At 48.1% G+C, this 10,987-nt stretch overlaps 2 protein-coding genes across 3 annotated transcripts; one reads left to right on the top strand and one right to left on the bottom strand.

Annotated features, from left to right (window-relative positions):
• The first annotated feature begins 825 nt into the window (after positions 1 to 825).
• On the top strand, positions 826 to 4,208 carry LOC120656316 (repressor of RNA polymerase III transcription MAF1 homolog). Of its 2 annotated transcripts, none has more exons than XM_039934368.1 (11): positions 826 to 952; positions 1,093 to 1,158; positions 1,270 to 1,340; positions 1,424 to 1,473; positions 2,501 to 2,574; positions 2,652 to 2,714; positions 3,056 to 3,143; positions 3,379 to 3,441; positions 3,517 to 3,596; positions 3,686 to 3,757; positions 3,846 to 4,208. In XM_039934368.1, exons 2-11 carry the CDS (start codon positions 1,127 to 1,129, stop codon positions 3,925 to 3,927), a joined length of 675 nt encoding a protein of 224 aa, XP_039790302.1. In that variant the 5' UTR covers positions 826 to 952; positions 1,093 to 1,126; the 3' UTR covers positions 3,928 to 4,208. The 2 variants fall into 2 exon arrangements, with proteins under 2 accessions (XP_039790302.1, XP_039790303.1); XM_039934369.1 differs by having other exon boundaries at positions 1,093 to 1,200.
• A 2,556-nt stretch (positions 4,209 to 6,764) lies between these two features.
• Positions 6,765 to 9,459, bottom strand: LOC120656315 (BTB/POZ and TAZ domain-containing protein 1-like). Its single transcript, XM_039934367.1, has 4 exons — positions 9,129 to 9,459; positions 8,536 to 9,018; positions 7,624 to 7,943; positions 6,765 to 7,192 (listed from the first exon to the last, which is right to left on the bottom strand). The coding sequence occupies exons 1-4, from the start codon at positions 9,228 to 9,230 to the stop codon at positions 7,021 to 7,023; spliced, it is 1,077 nt and encodes a 358-aa protein (XP_039790301.1). The 5' UTR covers positions 9,231 to 9,459; the 3' UTR covers positions 6,765 to 7,020.
• Between the last annotated feature and the right edge of the window lie 1,528 nt (positions 9,460 to 10,987).

Raw genomic sequence — 10,987 nt, 5'->3', positions numbered from 1 at the left:
AGTCACGGGCCTGTCAATCGTACATACATTACGTTTAAGTTTTGTCCTACTGTAATCGCCGAGGGCTTTGATCAAGATTTGAGACTTCGAGTGCCTATGGCATTCAGCCGCATCTCGACGAACTTGGTGGTGTGTCTGTCCTCCACGACAGCAACTTCCAAGGTCACCACTGATAGACCCTCACAGATCAGTGGTTGGCGACACTAACCGAATGGTATGCAGAGTGCGAGAGATCCATGACAGCCGGAACGAATACAATCCCGCGGTGTACCGCTCGTTTGCCACGTGCACGTGCAGTTGAGCGAAGCACATGGGGTGGGGCTCCTCCTATATCTGAACTAGAGTCGAATATCCGCTAAACTCTAAACTCTAATTTTGGCACAGTAGCACAAATCACGGTCTTATTAGCCGTACAAACATTAAATTTGAGCTTTGTCCTACTATAATCGTCGTGCTCCAATTAGAATTCGATACTTCGAGTGCCTGAAGAGCACGGTGTTCAGCGGCATCTCGATGAACCTAGTGGTGTGCCTGTTCTGCACGGCAACAATCTCTAAAGTCAGCACTGACAGACCCTCACATACTAGTGGTTGGTGACTGACACCAACAAAACGGTACGTAGAGTGCGAGAGATTTACGGCAACTGCAACAAATACGATCCCGCAACGTACAGCTCGTTTGTCACTGCACGTGTAGTTGAGCGAGCCACATGGGATATAGGGGCTCCTCCTATATCCGAATTGGAGTCGAATATCCGCTACAAGTCTAATTCACACAATCACACGGCTCGCCCATTCTCTCGTCTCTCGTCTCTCTCTCTCTCTCTCTCTCTCTCTCTCTCTCTCTCTCTCTCTCTCGCGGCCCCCCTTTCCTGCCGGCGACGACCGGGCGAGCGGCGGCGCCACCCGCCACGTCTACGCCGGGCCCTTCGCCGGCGACGAGCTCCCACAAGGTATGCCCGCCCCTTGTCCTCCTTTCCTGCTGCGCGTAGCGGAGCGCCCCAAACCCTAAGCTATTTGTATTCGGATCTGACCCAGTACTCCCACTAATTTCGAATTCGTTTGCAAAATTTTGTCGGGCGTGCATGCGTAGATCGACTCTTTTATGAGTCCACAAGGCACCCAGGATGAAGTTTTTAGAATACACCCCCTTCGACAGGTAAGCACGGCATTTGCTGCTGCTGCCGCCGATGCCCTCTTGGTAGGATTCGGTTCAATCCCCCCCCCCCCCCGGTTTATGAATTCTGCGCTTTTGCTTGTCTTCGTCCAGCATAAATATGTTCCTCGACCAACTCAACCTCGGCGATTGTACAATCAGGGGCAACCTTGAAGCCTTCTCATGTAAGAGACTAGGAGCATGCTCCGTTTCGTCTCATTGTTGAGCATGGGGTACATGCTTTTGATAAGATGGTATAATTTTGCAGGCAAGCACACCGCTACAGACCGCCGGCTTTCAATAAGCCTAGAACATGAGGTACATGCAGTTAGCAGAGCCATGAATTGTATAACCATTGAGATCTTTTTCCTTCCAACAACAACATGAATCAGGCAATCAGCGCATGTAATGTTGTCCTCTCGTTGGAATCAAATAGTGTGAAACAGAGTTTTGTGGTTGGCCACATACTTTCAGATAGTCCTTTGAGAGCCCTGGTTGTGTATCTTTCGGCTTCTATGCTTCCCCCCACTTTGCTTCTAGATGTGGTTTGTTTGTTCATAGTATATATCGAAAAAATTGCAATATTAGGACTGCAAACACTGACCACTCGTGAATTTGCCACTCCCAGTGAATGACACGGTGGGACCATCTGTGCCTATGAAATGTGGGGCCAATGGCAAAACTGCAAAGGCCAATATTTGCAGTCCCATTTTTGCAAATTTCTCGTATATATCACAGCTTGTAGTCTCCTGTGTTAAGTCAAAATAACATATAAATAGGTGGAACTTAGTTGTAAATGCCTGTTGTAGCATATGTTAGTTTGTATGAAATTAGTTTAGATGTCTCCTTTCATGCGTGCAATTGATAATCTGCAAGCAAGTGTTGTAGACATCCTCTTGCACGAAATGTAAGAAAATGGAACGATTCATGTGTGACTTTGTTGCTTAGTGCCACGCTACTTGAAACTGCAGTCTTATGTTCTTTTCCACCTGTCATTTTAGGCTTTATCTTCAACTCATGTTGTAGGCTGTTTGGGTTGTCAACATTGTTTTATTTTGTAAATCAATGGTAAGAGTGTTTGACTTGGCTATATCTGATTGATCATCAGAAGCCAAATAATGTTTCTACCTAACATGAAATTTACTGAACGTTGCGAATGGCGTATCACAGTTGTAGTTTGTATTTTGCTGTTTTTTGTACTGTATCTCCCCGGTAACTGTGAAGCATGTACTGAGAGATGCAACATTTTATTCCAACCATTGTTGTTTATATAACAGCACCGAATTGGTAGTTTGGTACGTGTCATTGTAATTATGCCCTTCTAACTTCTCTGTTGCGCATTCAGATTCTTGATTACTTAGGAAAGTCCTCTGACAGTGACCCTTCTTCACCAGTGGAGCACCTATCCTCCAGATCAAGGTTAGGATGTGTGAATTAGCTTCATTATGCTTGTTTAAGCCCAGTATAACTTCTTTTTGTATTTGATGTTTGTCCAGCCGGAAGACATTGATATATCTAGTTCTTACTCTTGGGCATATGTATCCAGATTATGATTTCAGGTAAGTTTGTCTTCGTAGCGACTAGTGAGTGTATTCTAATACAATCTGGAAGGAAGGATGTTTGGGTAATGTCATAGTCAGCTTTTTTGGGGCGATATGGCAAACCCGTTTTTGTCCTTTCCTACCAGCGTAAAGGGGGTGTTGTCAGATGGTATGACAGACGGATTAATAGCCGTTGCTCTTTGAGCTGAGAGTTCAATTCTCTCCATTTCCCTTGGTCTTTGGTATTTGATGCATCTAACTTTCTTAAGGTCTCCTGGTTGTCATGCCACACATTCATGATAGCACGACCTTTAGATTAAATTTAACATTCTTTTGTAAACATTTTGTTCACTTATCAGTGCTGTTTGGGCACACTTGTTCTTCCAAGAAGAGGAGATGGAAAGTTTCAAGCAGATGATAGACACCTACTTATCTGATGCTTCTAGGGTATGCTTTATTGTTTCTCTTTTATCTCGTGGTTTGAATTTTTGGGGGTTCTCTACATATAAGTAGATTATTTTAGTAAGACTGCAATTTCTGACAAGGAAAAACAATCACAAGGCATGATGTCACCTAGTTATTTTAAAATGATCACGAGGCTTAGCTAGTTCAAAATGATGCTGAGGCTTTATGTTTTGCCTTTCTCGCTGATTTGATAACCTGAAATTGGACTTCCGTTCAGCAATGGGCAGCAACAAATGAGGGCAGCTCTCTTCTGGACAGTATGACTAAAGCTATTGATGAGGTCACGATTCATTCATAATGTTTGGTTTGGCAGTTGTATAGTCCTTCGATTTTCTGTTTACACCTTATGTTTCAGGTTATCAAAATCCGAGAGTGTGACATCTACAGCTATAACCCAGACTCTGATGGAGATCCAGTTCAAGAGAAAGGGGCCATGTATGTTCAAGTGAACTGAGCTACAAAAATGACGGTTAGCTTATGCAGTAAAATTGACACCCTAATATTATACGATTTTCTCCTTGTAGATGGTCATTCTACTACTTCTTCTACAATAGGAAGCTAAAGCGAGTTGTGAGCTTTCGATGTTACTGCACTAGGTAGGTGCTTGCTCCAATCTGCAAGGTTCCTACAGGGAACACAATGTAAATATTTTCAAATTAATTGCGTATTCTTCTTTTACTGCAGCAAATTATCAGCAGATGACTTCCTAACTGGTGTGGCATCTGATGGTGAAGAGGAAGATGCCTTGATTGACATGGACATATGACTGACCGCGTTCTGCTCAGAACCTGTTGTATGTGTGTAATATATAGCGTATATGCCCCATTCCTGTTAGGAAGCTTTTAATATAACTTCCCTTTTTATCATAGCCTGCGGAAACTATGGCTCTTGTTAGCATTGTATATGCGGATTGGAGATTTGGTAGCGGTGAACTTTTAACCCCTGAGGTTTGAACTGTCACGCTATGTTCGTACTCTAGTGCTTGCTGGAACTTAATTCTATGCCCTGCTTAGTTAAAGAATAAAATATTTCAGACCATTGTGTGAATTGAATTGTCAAATTTGCTCAATTCGTTGACTGGTGCTGATGGAACTCCCATCTTCGTTGCAAAAAAAAAGTGAAGTGGTTAGGTTTGCGTTTTTTGAAGAGTGTTTCTTGATATATATCTGGTTCAATTGTGATATTCTCTGATGGGAAAATGGCATGTCTATGGAACCCAGCGAGCTCAAGGAGTTTACTATCTGTGCAAAAATTGGGTCATCCTTATGCAGTAAATTCTTGGTCGATGTACAATAAAGTAGGTAACAAAGCTTGCCAAAAATTCTGGCCACAAAGGGAGTTTTCGTTGCCGTGCAGACCAATTGTGGGGTTTTGTTTATGTCGCTACCGAGTTGGTGACGCAGCGGGGTGCCATTTTTGTAAGTTTGTAAAAAAAAAAGACATTGTTTCTATAAAAGCCAGGAATCGAGCTGCATGGAGACCATCTCAGTTCGCACAACGCTGACAGGCCTTCGAGGAAAGCCAAGCTGGGATTCATCGGAAACAAGCAGCTCCACCAAAGGTATGGTATTCCACGGATCGGGAGATGACCAAAACCATGGTCTCCAATTGCGTGCGGATGCATGCCATGTGGCTGGCTGGCTATCCTCTGAATCTCTGATTCGAGACGTCGTTACATTGTCTGATACAGTACTTAGAAACCAGCTATGCCCAAGTAGCCACCGCGATGGAGACCTTGGATTCAGGCAACCGGTGAGGCGATGAGCTCCGGAAACAAGAGATTCTTCGCAGGACATCGGAGCTCTTGGGAGACTAGTTTAAGCCCGATCGAGGCAGGGAAAGGCGAGACGGGAGAGGCCAGAGGCGTTGTGCTCACAACTCTGCTGACACACAAAAAAAACACATAAACTTATCTCCTGTCATTTGACCTGTCAACTTCTCGCTGGAATGCTCTGACACGAGCGAGGCCCCCTGCATTATATACGCGCGCACGACGCGCGCGCGGGGCTTCAGAGTTCAGAGCACAAGCTACAGAAGGCGTGCGGGATGATGAGGCTCGTCGGCCTCGTGAGCCTGGTCGCTCTCGTCTTCCTCCTCAGCTTCAGGCCCCTGCTCCATCACCAGGTGCTCGTCGGTAAGTGCCCTACCCATTGGGTTAGCTGCGTTTCACTGTGGTCAGCTGCTGCTCAGCGCTGTTGCCGAGAGCGCCTGGACTGAGACATTTCTTTCGTTTCGTGGAAGGAGAAGGCGCAGCAGCAGCAGCAGGGACCGTGCGCCATGGCAGGAACCGGCAGCAGGGTCGGCAGCACGCCGAGGAGTGGGCCGAGGAGAGGAAGAGGATGCGCTGGTTCATGACGAGGGACTACGCGCGCGCGCGGCGGCACACGCCGAGGAACAACCGGCTGGATCCTTAGCGTCGGCCTGGCGAGCTGCTGCTGGCTGATCGACAAGTTGTTGATCATTCTTGGTCTCCGGTGTGCAGTCTTCTCAACGCAGGCACACAAATTTTGTCCCCCCCCCCCCCCCCCGGACCATAGTAAGACATAGACAGTAGTGGTATGAGCGGAGTTACATAGAAGTAAAATTAGTTCCTTTCAGCTGAATCATGTAAGGAGAATCGAGGTGTTGTGGGCTTAAATCTGTGAAGCTAGCTTCTATGCTCTGATAGCTAGGTGAACATTGAACAATTCAGTTTGCTAATCCTCTCGTTTCGCCTGTCTCTGAACTCTGAAGCGACATGCATGGTTTCAGGTTGAAAGTTCAGAGTTCAGACTTCGAATTCGGAGCCCGTTAGCGCTTCGGACAGCTGATCGACTAGTGGAAATGTCGATCAGAATGAAATTCAGAATGGATCAATGGACTATGAATTGCCTCACCGTTTCTCCCGGTTCACATGTAGCCCCTCCTACGGTCGCAGTGCCGCACTGTGAAACCCAAGAAGCGGCATTGATCATAGTGAAAATCACATGGCTTATCTAGGGCTCCGTGGTAGACTAGAGTCAAGCAAGTGATTAGGACTTTGACCACAAATTAACGTAACAGACACTACTTGTTTTTATGTCCTGGTGGTACGTAGCCTGAGGCTATCTGCTGTCTCTTCTGGCTGAGAACTGGGGTTCAGAGCTGTTGCTCCAGGTAGACACTCTCTAACATCCGTCTCAAATACGCATCCCACGCATATCACTAGTTTGCTATCACCTTAGCTGAACTAGCAGAAAGAGTAGCTGGTGAACAAGTATGGACCAGCGTACAGCAGCTGCCACGAGGTCATTCTTCAGTAATCTGCAGAAAAAAAAAGGTTCACCAAATCGGCAAATTCTTATTCAGAAGTCGTTGAAGGCGCTCTTCTTTCAGACCGGGAAAGTCGGTGGCGTTTCTGTTTGTCGTGCATAGAACGAGGCTTGTGCTGGCCGACGCGTCGTCAGTCTCCGAAAGGTGCTGCTTTGTTCTCTACGCCGTGGTCCTTAATCGTTGCACGAAACTGTGTTCGGTGTTGGCAAACCAGGATGCTTTTGCACTGGCCTCCAAGTCAAACGAGGTAGCTAGCATTGGTTGCCCTCGCTCCACACCTTGAGAAGAGCAACTTCAGAATGCAAGAAACGCTTGGATGCAGTATAACTTACATTTCCTTTTTTATTTTTTATCATTGGTACAGGTTGATCTTTGGCGCCATCCCAACAGTGTCACAAGGATGCCACATTAAGTGCAGGCATCCGGCTTCTTTGGCCACTCGTAGATGCAGCGTGTAATTTCAGTGTTCCTCCCAAAAAAATACAGAAGGAATACTTCCAGAACATAGAATGTAAACCCAGATCGCGTTGGCTTTCTGCATAACAATTTCCTCCATCTTCTTCCTATTTTATCTGAATCTGGCAGCTCTACGGCTGCTGTATTTCGCCCATGACTTCTTCACGACCTCTGGTACCTCCCTGCTGGCCAAAGCAGACATCACCCTAGCCCTGGTCACCTTCTTCACCAGAAGCTTCCATGTCTTGTCCACTCCCTCTTCCTGCATCTTGGCCTTCAGGTTGCTGGAATAGGAAACCAAAAAAATTACTACAGGTTCTGAGCAAGCTGAGTTTTTTGGGAGAAAAACAGCACATGCACAGTTACGGTAAATATGTAAGGTTATGGTGAATAAATGAATACCATCTGACACATGCATCTTGGATGCATGCACTTTCAGGAATAGTCAGGTGGTCGTTCAGATCTCATTTTCTTTCATGCCATTCATGTGCAAGTTGGGAACGTGACTGAAAACTACATCTTCAGTAGGGACAGACAGACAGGACACTTGCAACCACAAAGCCAAGCACCACCGTTCCCGCGTGTTGGAGGCTTGGAGCTACCAACTGGCACTACAGCATCGTTCACACGCACACCCAAAAATGGAAGAGGGAATCAAAATTTTTTCACACGACACTGCACTGCCGCGAGATTGTTCATCTGCACTGCATTTTACCTGCACAAGGGAACCCTGCACGGCTCGCCGGCGCCGGCGCGGTCCTCGCAGACGGAGGCGTGGAGCCGGAGGAGCTGCAGCGCGCGCCTGCAGCGCGGGCAGGCGGCGGCGGGCTTCCTGGCCCGGCCGCCGCACGCCGCGAAGTGCCGCATGAGCTGCTCGAGGCCTCGGCGCACGCCGTCGACCTCGCACGGCGAAGCTTCCGCGCGCACTTCGCCGGCGCCGTCGGCGGCGAAGATGCGGTCCAGCAAGGCCATGGCGTCGCTGAGCTGCCGGTACACGTGCTGCGACGCCCGCTCCCTCTCCCACCTCTTCTTTCTCTGTCAGAGAAAAAAAATGGGTTGAGACCGACGTGTCCGTGTCAAGAAATGGGAAGAGATTTTTGGAATCGTGGTCGTGGTCGATTTGGATTCCGGTGGTTGCTAGGGCTTCTGCAGAGTACGGTCTCTGTACTGGAGCTTGGAGCCAAACTCTCGCGTCAAATTGAATACTGGATTTTTGGAGGGTTGGTAGGTGATAAGCTAGTACTAGTAGTGTGGTGGCAATGATAATGAGATGTCAGTGTATCTGCCTATGATCCATGTGAAAATTCAAAAGATTTTAGGTGAGCAGGAACTATCTCCAACAGAGGCTGATGTGCAGTGCAACTCTAAATAGAAACAAACATATCTTGTGTGATCTTGTTTGCAATCACCAATGACTTCAAGTGGCGGTTAAAAATGAACCTTGCAGATTTGAAATCGTATGCAGCTTGCCGTATCAAAGGTTGATCCATATAATACTGGCAGTTGTTCTAAAAAACTACACCGTACTAGTATACCTGACAGTGCCATGACTAGGCTGCTTGTTTGTTTATTATCCGAAAATAAGTGTCGTAACAGCTGGCCGACGGAGGCGAGGCGAGGCACGCACCTGGTCGGCGTCGTGGAGGAGCTGGAGCAGCTCGCCCAGGAGCGCGGCGTCGTGGCGGGCCGCGAACCGCCACCCCTCGGACCGCTCGACGGTGGCCAGGTCCTTGCCGGCGAGGCGCGCGCACGCCAGGTACAGCCGCGGCGCGTCGCAGAGCGCCGCCAGCTTCAGCGCGTCCACGGCGCGCTCCGCGGTCAGCCGCGCCGCCGCGCCCGCCTCCGCGCGCCGCTTCAGCCACGGGACGCGGTACGCGTGCGCCAGCGCCAGCAGCGCCGCCCCGTGCGCGCCCACCGCGCCCTCCGCCCACTCCTCCTCCTCCTCCGCCGCCGCCGGCGTCCCCCCGGCGCCGGGGCCACGGTAGAGGAAACGGAGGAAGGCGGCGACGGCGTCGGATGGCGCGCCGAGGACGCGGACGACGGTGCAGCCGGCGTCCCACCCGCGCCGCGCGTCCAGGATCATCTGCTCCAGCACCGGCGACGCCGCGGCCTTTGGTCGGCCAACCGAATTCCAGAGGCAACGACATGAAATCCGATCAGCGGCGGGGAATTCACCATGCATCCACGCAAGAAAATCAACAAGGAAGAAGCTGGGCTCACAAGAACGGAGGAGTGCGCCGCGATGCTGCTCCCGTCGGACGCGACGACCCGCACGTCGGACGGCGACGCCCGGAGCGCAGCGAAATCCGCGCACGACGCCATTGCAAAATCTAACGATCTTTGCTGTAGGCAGATCACTATACGCCGCTGCTCTTGGGATGATACAGCGAAATTGATCGAAGAACACCGTGATCTGTACGACCTGGAAGGATTACAAGGTAGAAAGGCTGCGCTACAAAGAATGAGTGTGGAAGAACGAAAGAACTGGGATTCTACGACTATGCGGAACGGGAAAAACTGGGGAGCACGAGCACAGCTAGGACGAGTTTTTATAGAGTACAAGGGTACACGCGGTCGGAAAGCGACGGGAAGCTTTTCAAGCGCTATCTGAAAACCAAAGGGCCATTCCACGGTGCCAACCGACAGGGGCCCTTGAATTCGAAAATTTCAAAAACAAAAAAGAACGTTTTTTAATGAAAGACTTCCAAAAACTCTAACGTGTAAATAACTAAACAAGGGCCATACGTCTGAATATAACAATTAGTTCGGTCAGTGTTGGTCGTTTAGCCGCATGATCTATGAAAGATGGATGGACAAGGATTGCCTCTTCTCCTTTCTTGCGCCATCGGTATTGTTTCTTTTTCCCCCTCAAATAGAATAGTGCCATGCCGTTCAAAAGACTGGCGCTGACCTTTCTTTAGGCCCGAAGATCGAAAAGAAAATCTCATCAGAGAGGAAAGACGGTATGTCTTCCACATCGTGTCATTGAAGGCGTCGTTTTGGAAGTCTTTTGGCTTGACATTCATTCATAATCTAAGGAGGAGTCTGTTATGTGAAAGATAGAAGATAGATATTCTAAGTCCGACCCGACATCAAGTTTCTCAGCAAATGAAAGATGAAGTGGATAAAAGATGCATAAAAATATCGCAAGATCGACGCATGGACAAAGAAAAAATGAAGCTTAGGTTTAGAGTTTTCATGTGTTTTTGAGTTTCTCATTGTCGAGGATTAGAATCTAAAAACTCTTTGTAATATTTGACTGTTGGATATGGAAGGGTGGATTTTATCCTTAATCTAAAAAAAATAGAAAACTACCTATTTCCGTTAGCACCCCTACCTATGATCCCTAGTGCATCCCAAGTGCGTACAAGAACATTTTGAAACCACACGATGAGCTCACATACATTTTTGTCCGAGTTGCTTATGTTTATGCGTATAGAATCTCTCGTGGTGCACAGTGGCGAAGCCAGGAATGGAAGGCAAGGGGGCTGGTGACCCTTCTTCTTCCTTGCTCCCTCCCTTCCTTCATCAATGGTCTCCAAAATTTAGGGGGGGCTCCATGAAGTTTTGGGCAGTAGTGGGGCTGGAGCCCCCTCAGCCCCACTGTAGATCCGCCCCTGGTGGTGCACACATACATAATGCTATGGATCTATTATCCGATCCATGTTGACGATATTGGGAGAGCATACATGTACGAGAATTAGTCAGCAAATTACTAGTTACTATAGTTTAGGCGATTATCGTAATACTTTAATTACGCTTGGAATTGGCAAATGAGGTGGTCGGCGGGTGCTGTGTCAGCAACAGATCGACCAGGAAAAGTTTGGGTTTCGTGGTACGAGATTGCTGACTCGGATCCACGCATTTGATGCTTCAGTTTTTTGCTCTCTGCTGCCAGCCGGGGGAAGGAAAGAGCAAATTCAAAAGCAACCAAGTTTTCTGTACCGATGGAGAGGATGTGGCAGATATATCTAGAGGGTGCAACTCTTGCCGTTTTCAAAGAAATTCATTTTGTGTGTGCATTGACAATTTCTTTTGCAGTATTTGTCCCTTTGGAGACGACGACAAAATTAAATATA

Source organism: Panicum virgatum, chromosome 1N (genome assembly GCF_016808335.1).
Source record: "Panicum virgatum strain AP13 chromosome 1N, P.virgatum_v5, whole genome shotgun sequence".
NCBI lineage: Eukaryota > Viridiplantae > Streptophyta > Magnoliopsida > Poales > Poaceae > Panicum > Panicum virgatum.
This window is presented reverse-complemented; position numbering and strand designations above follow the sequence as displayed.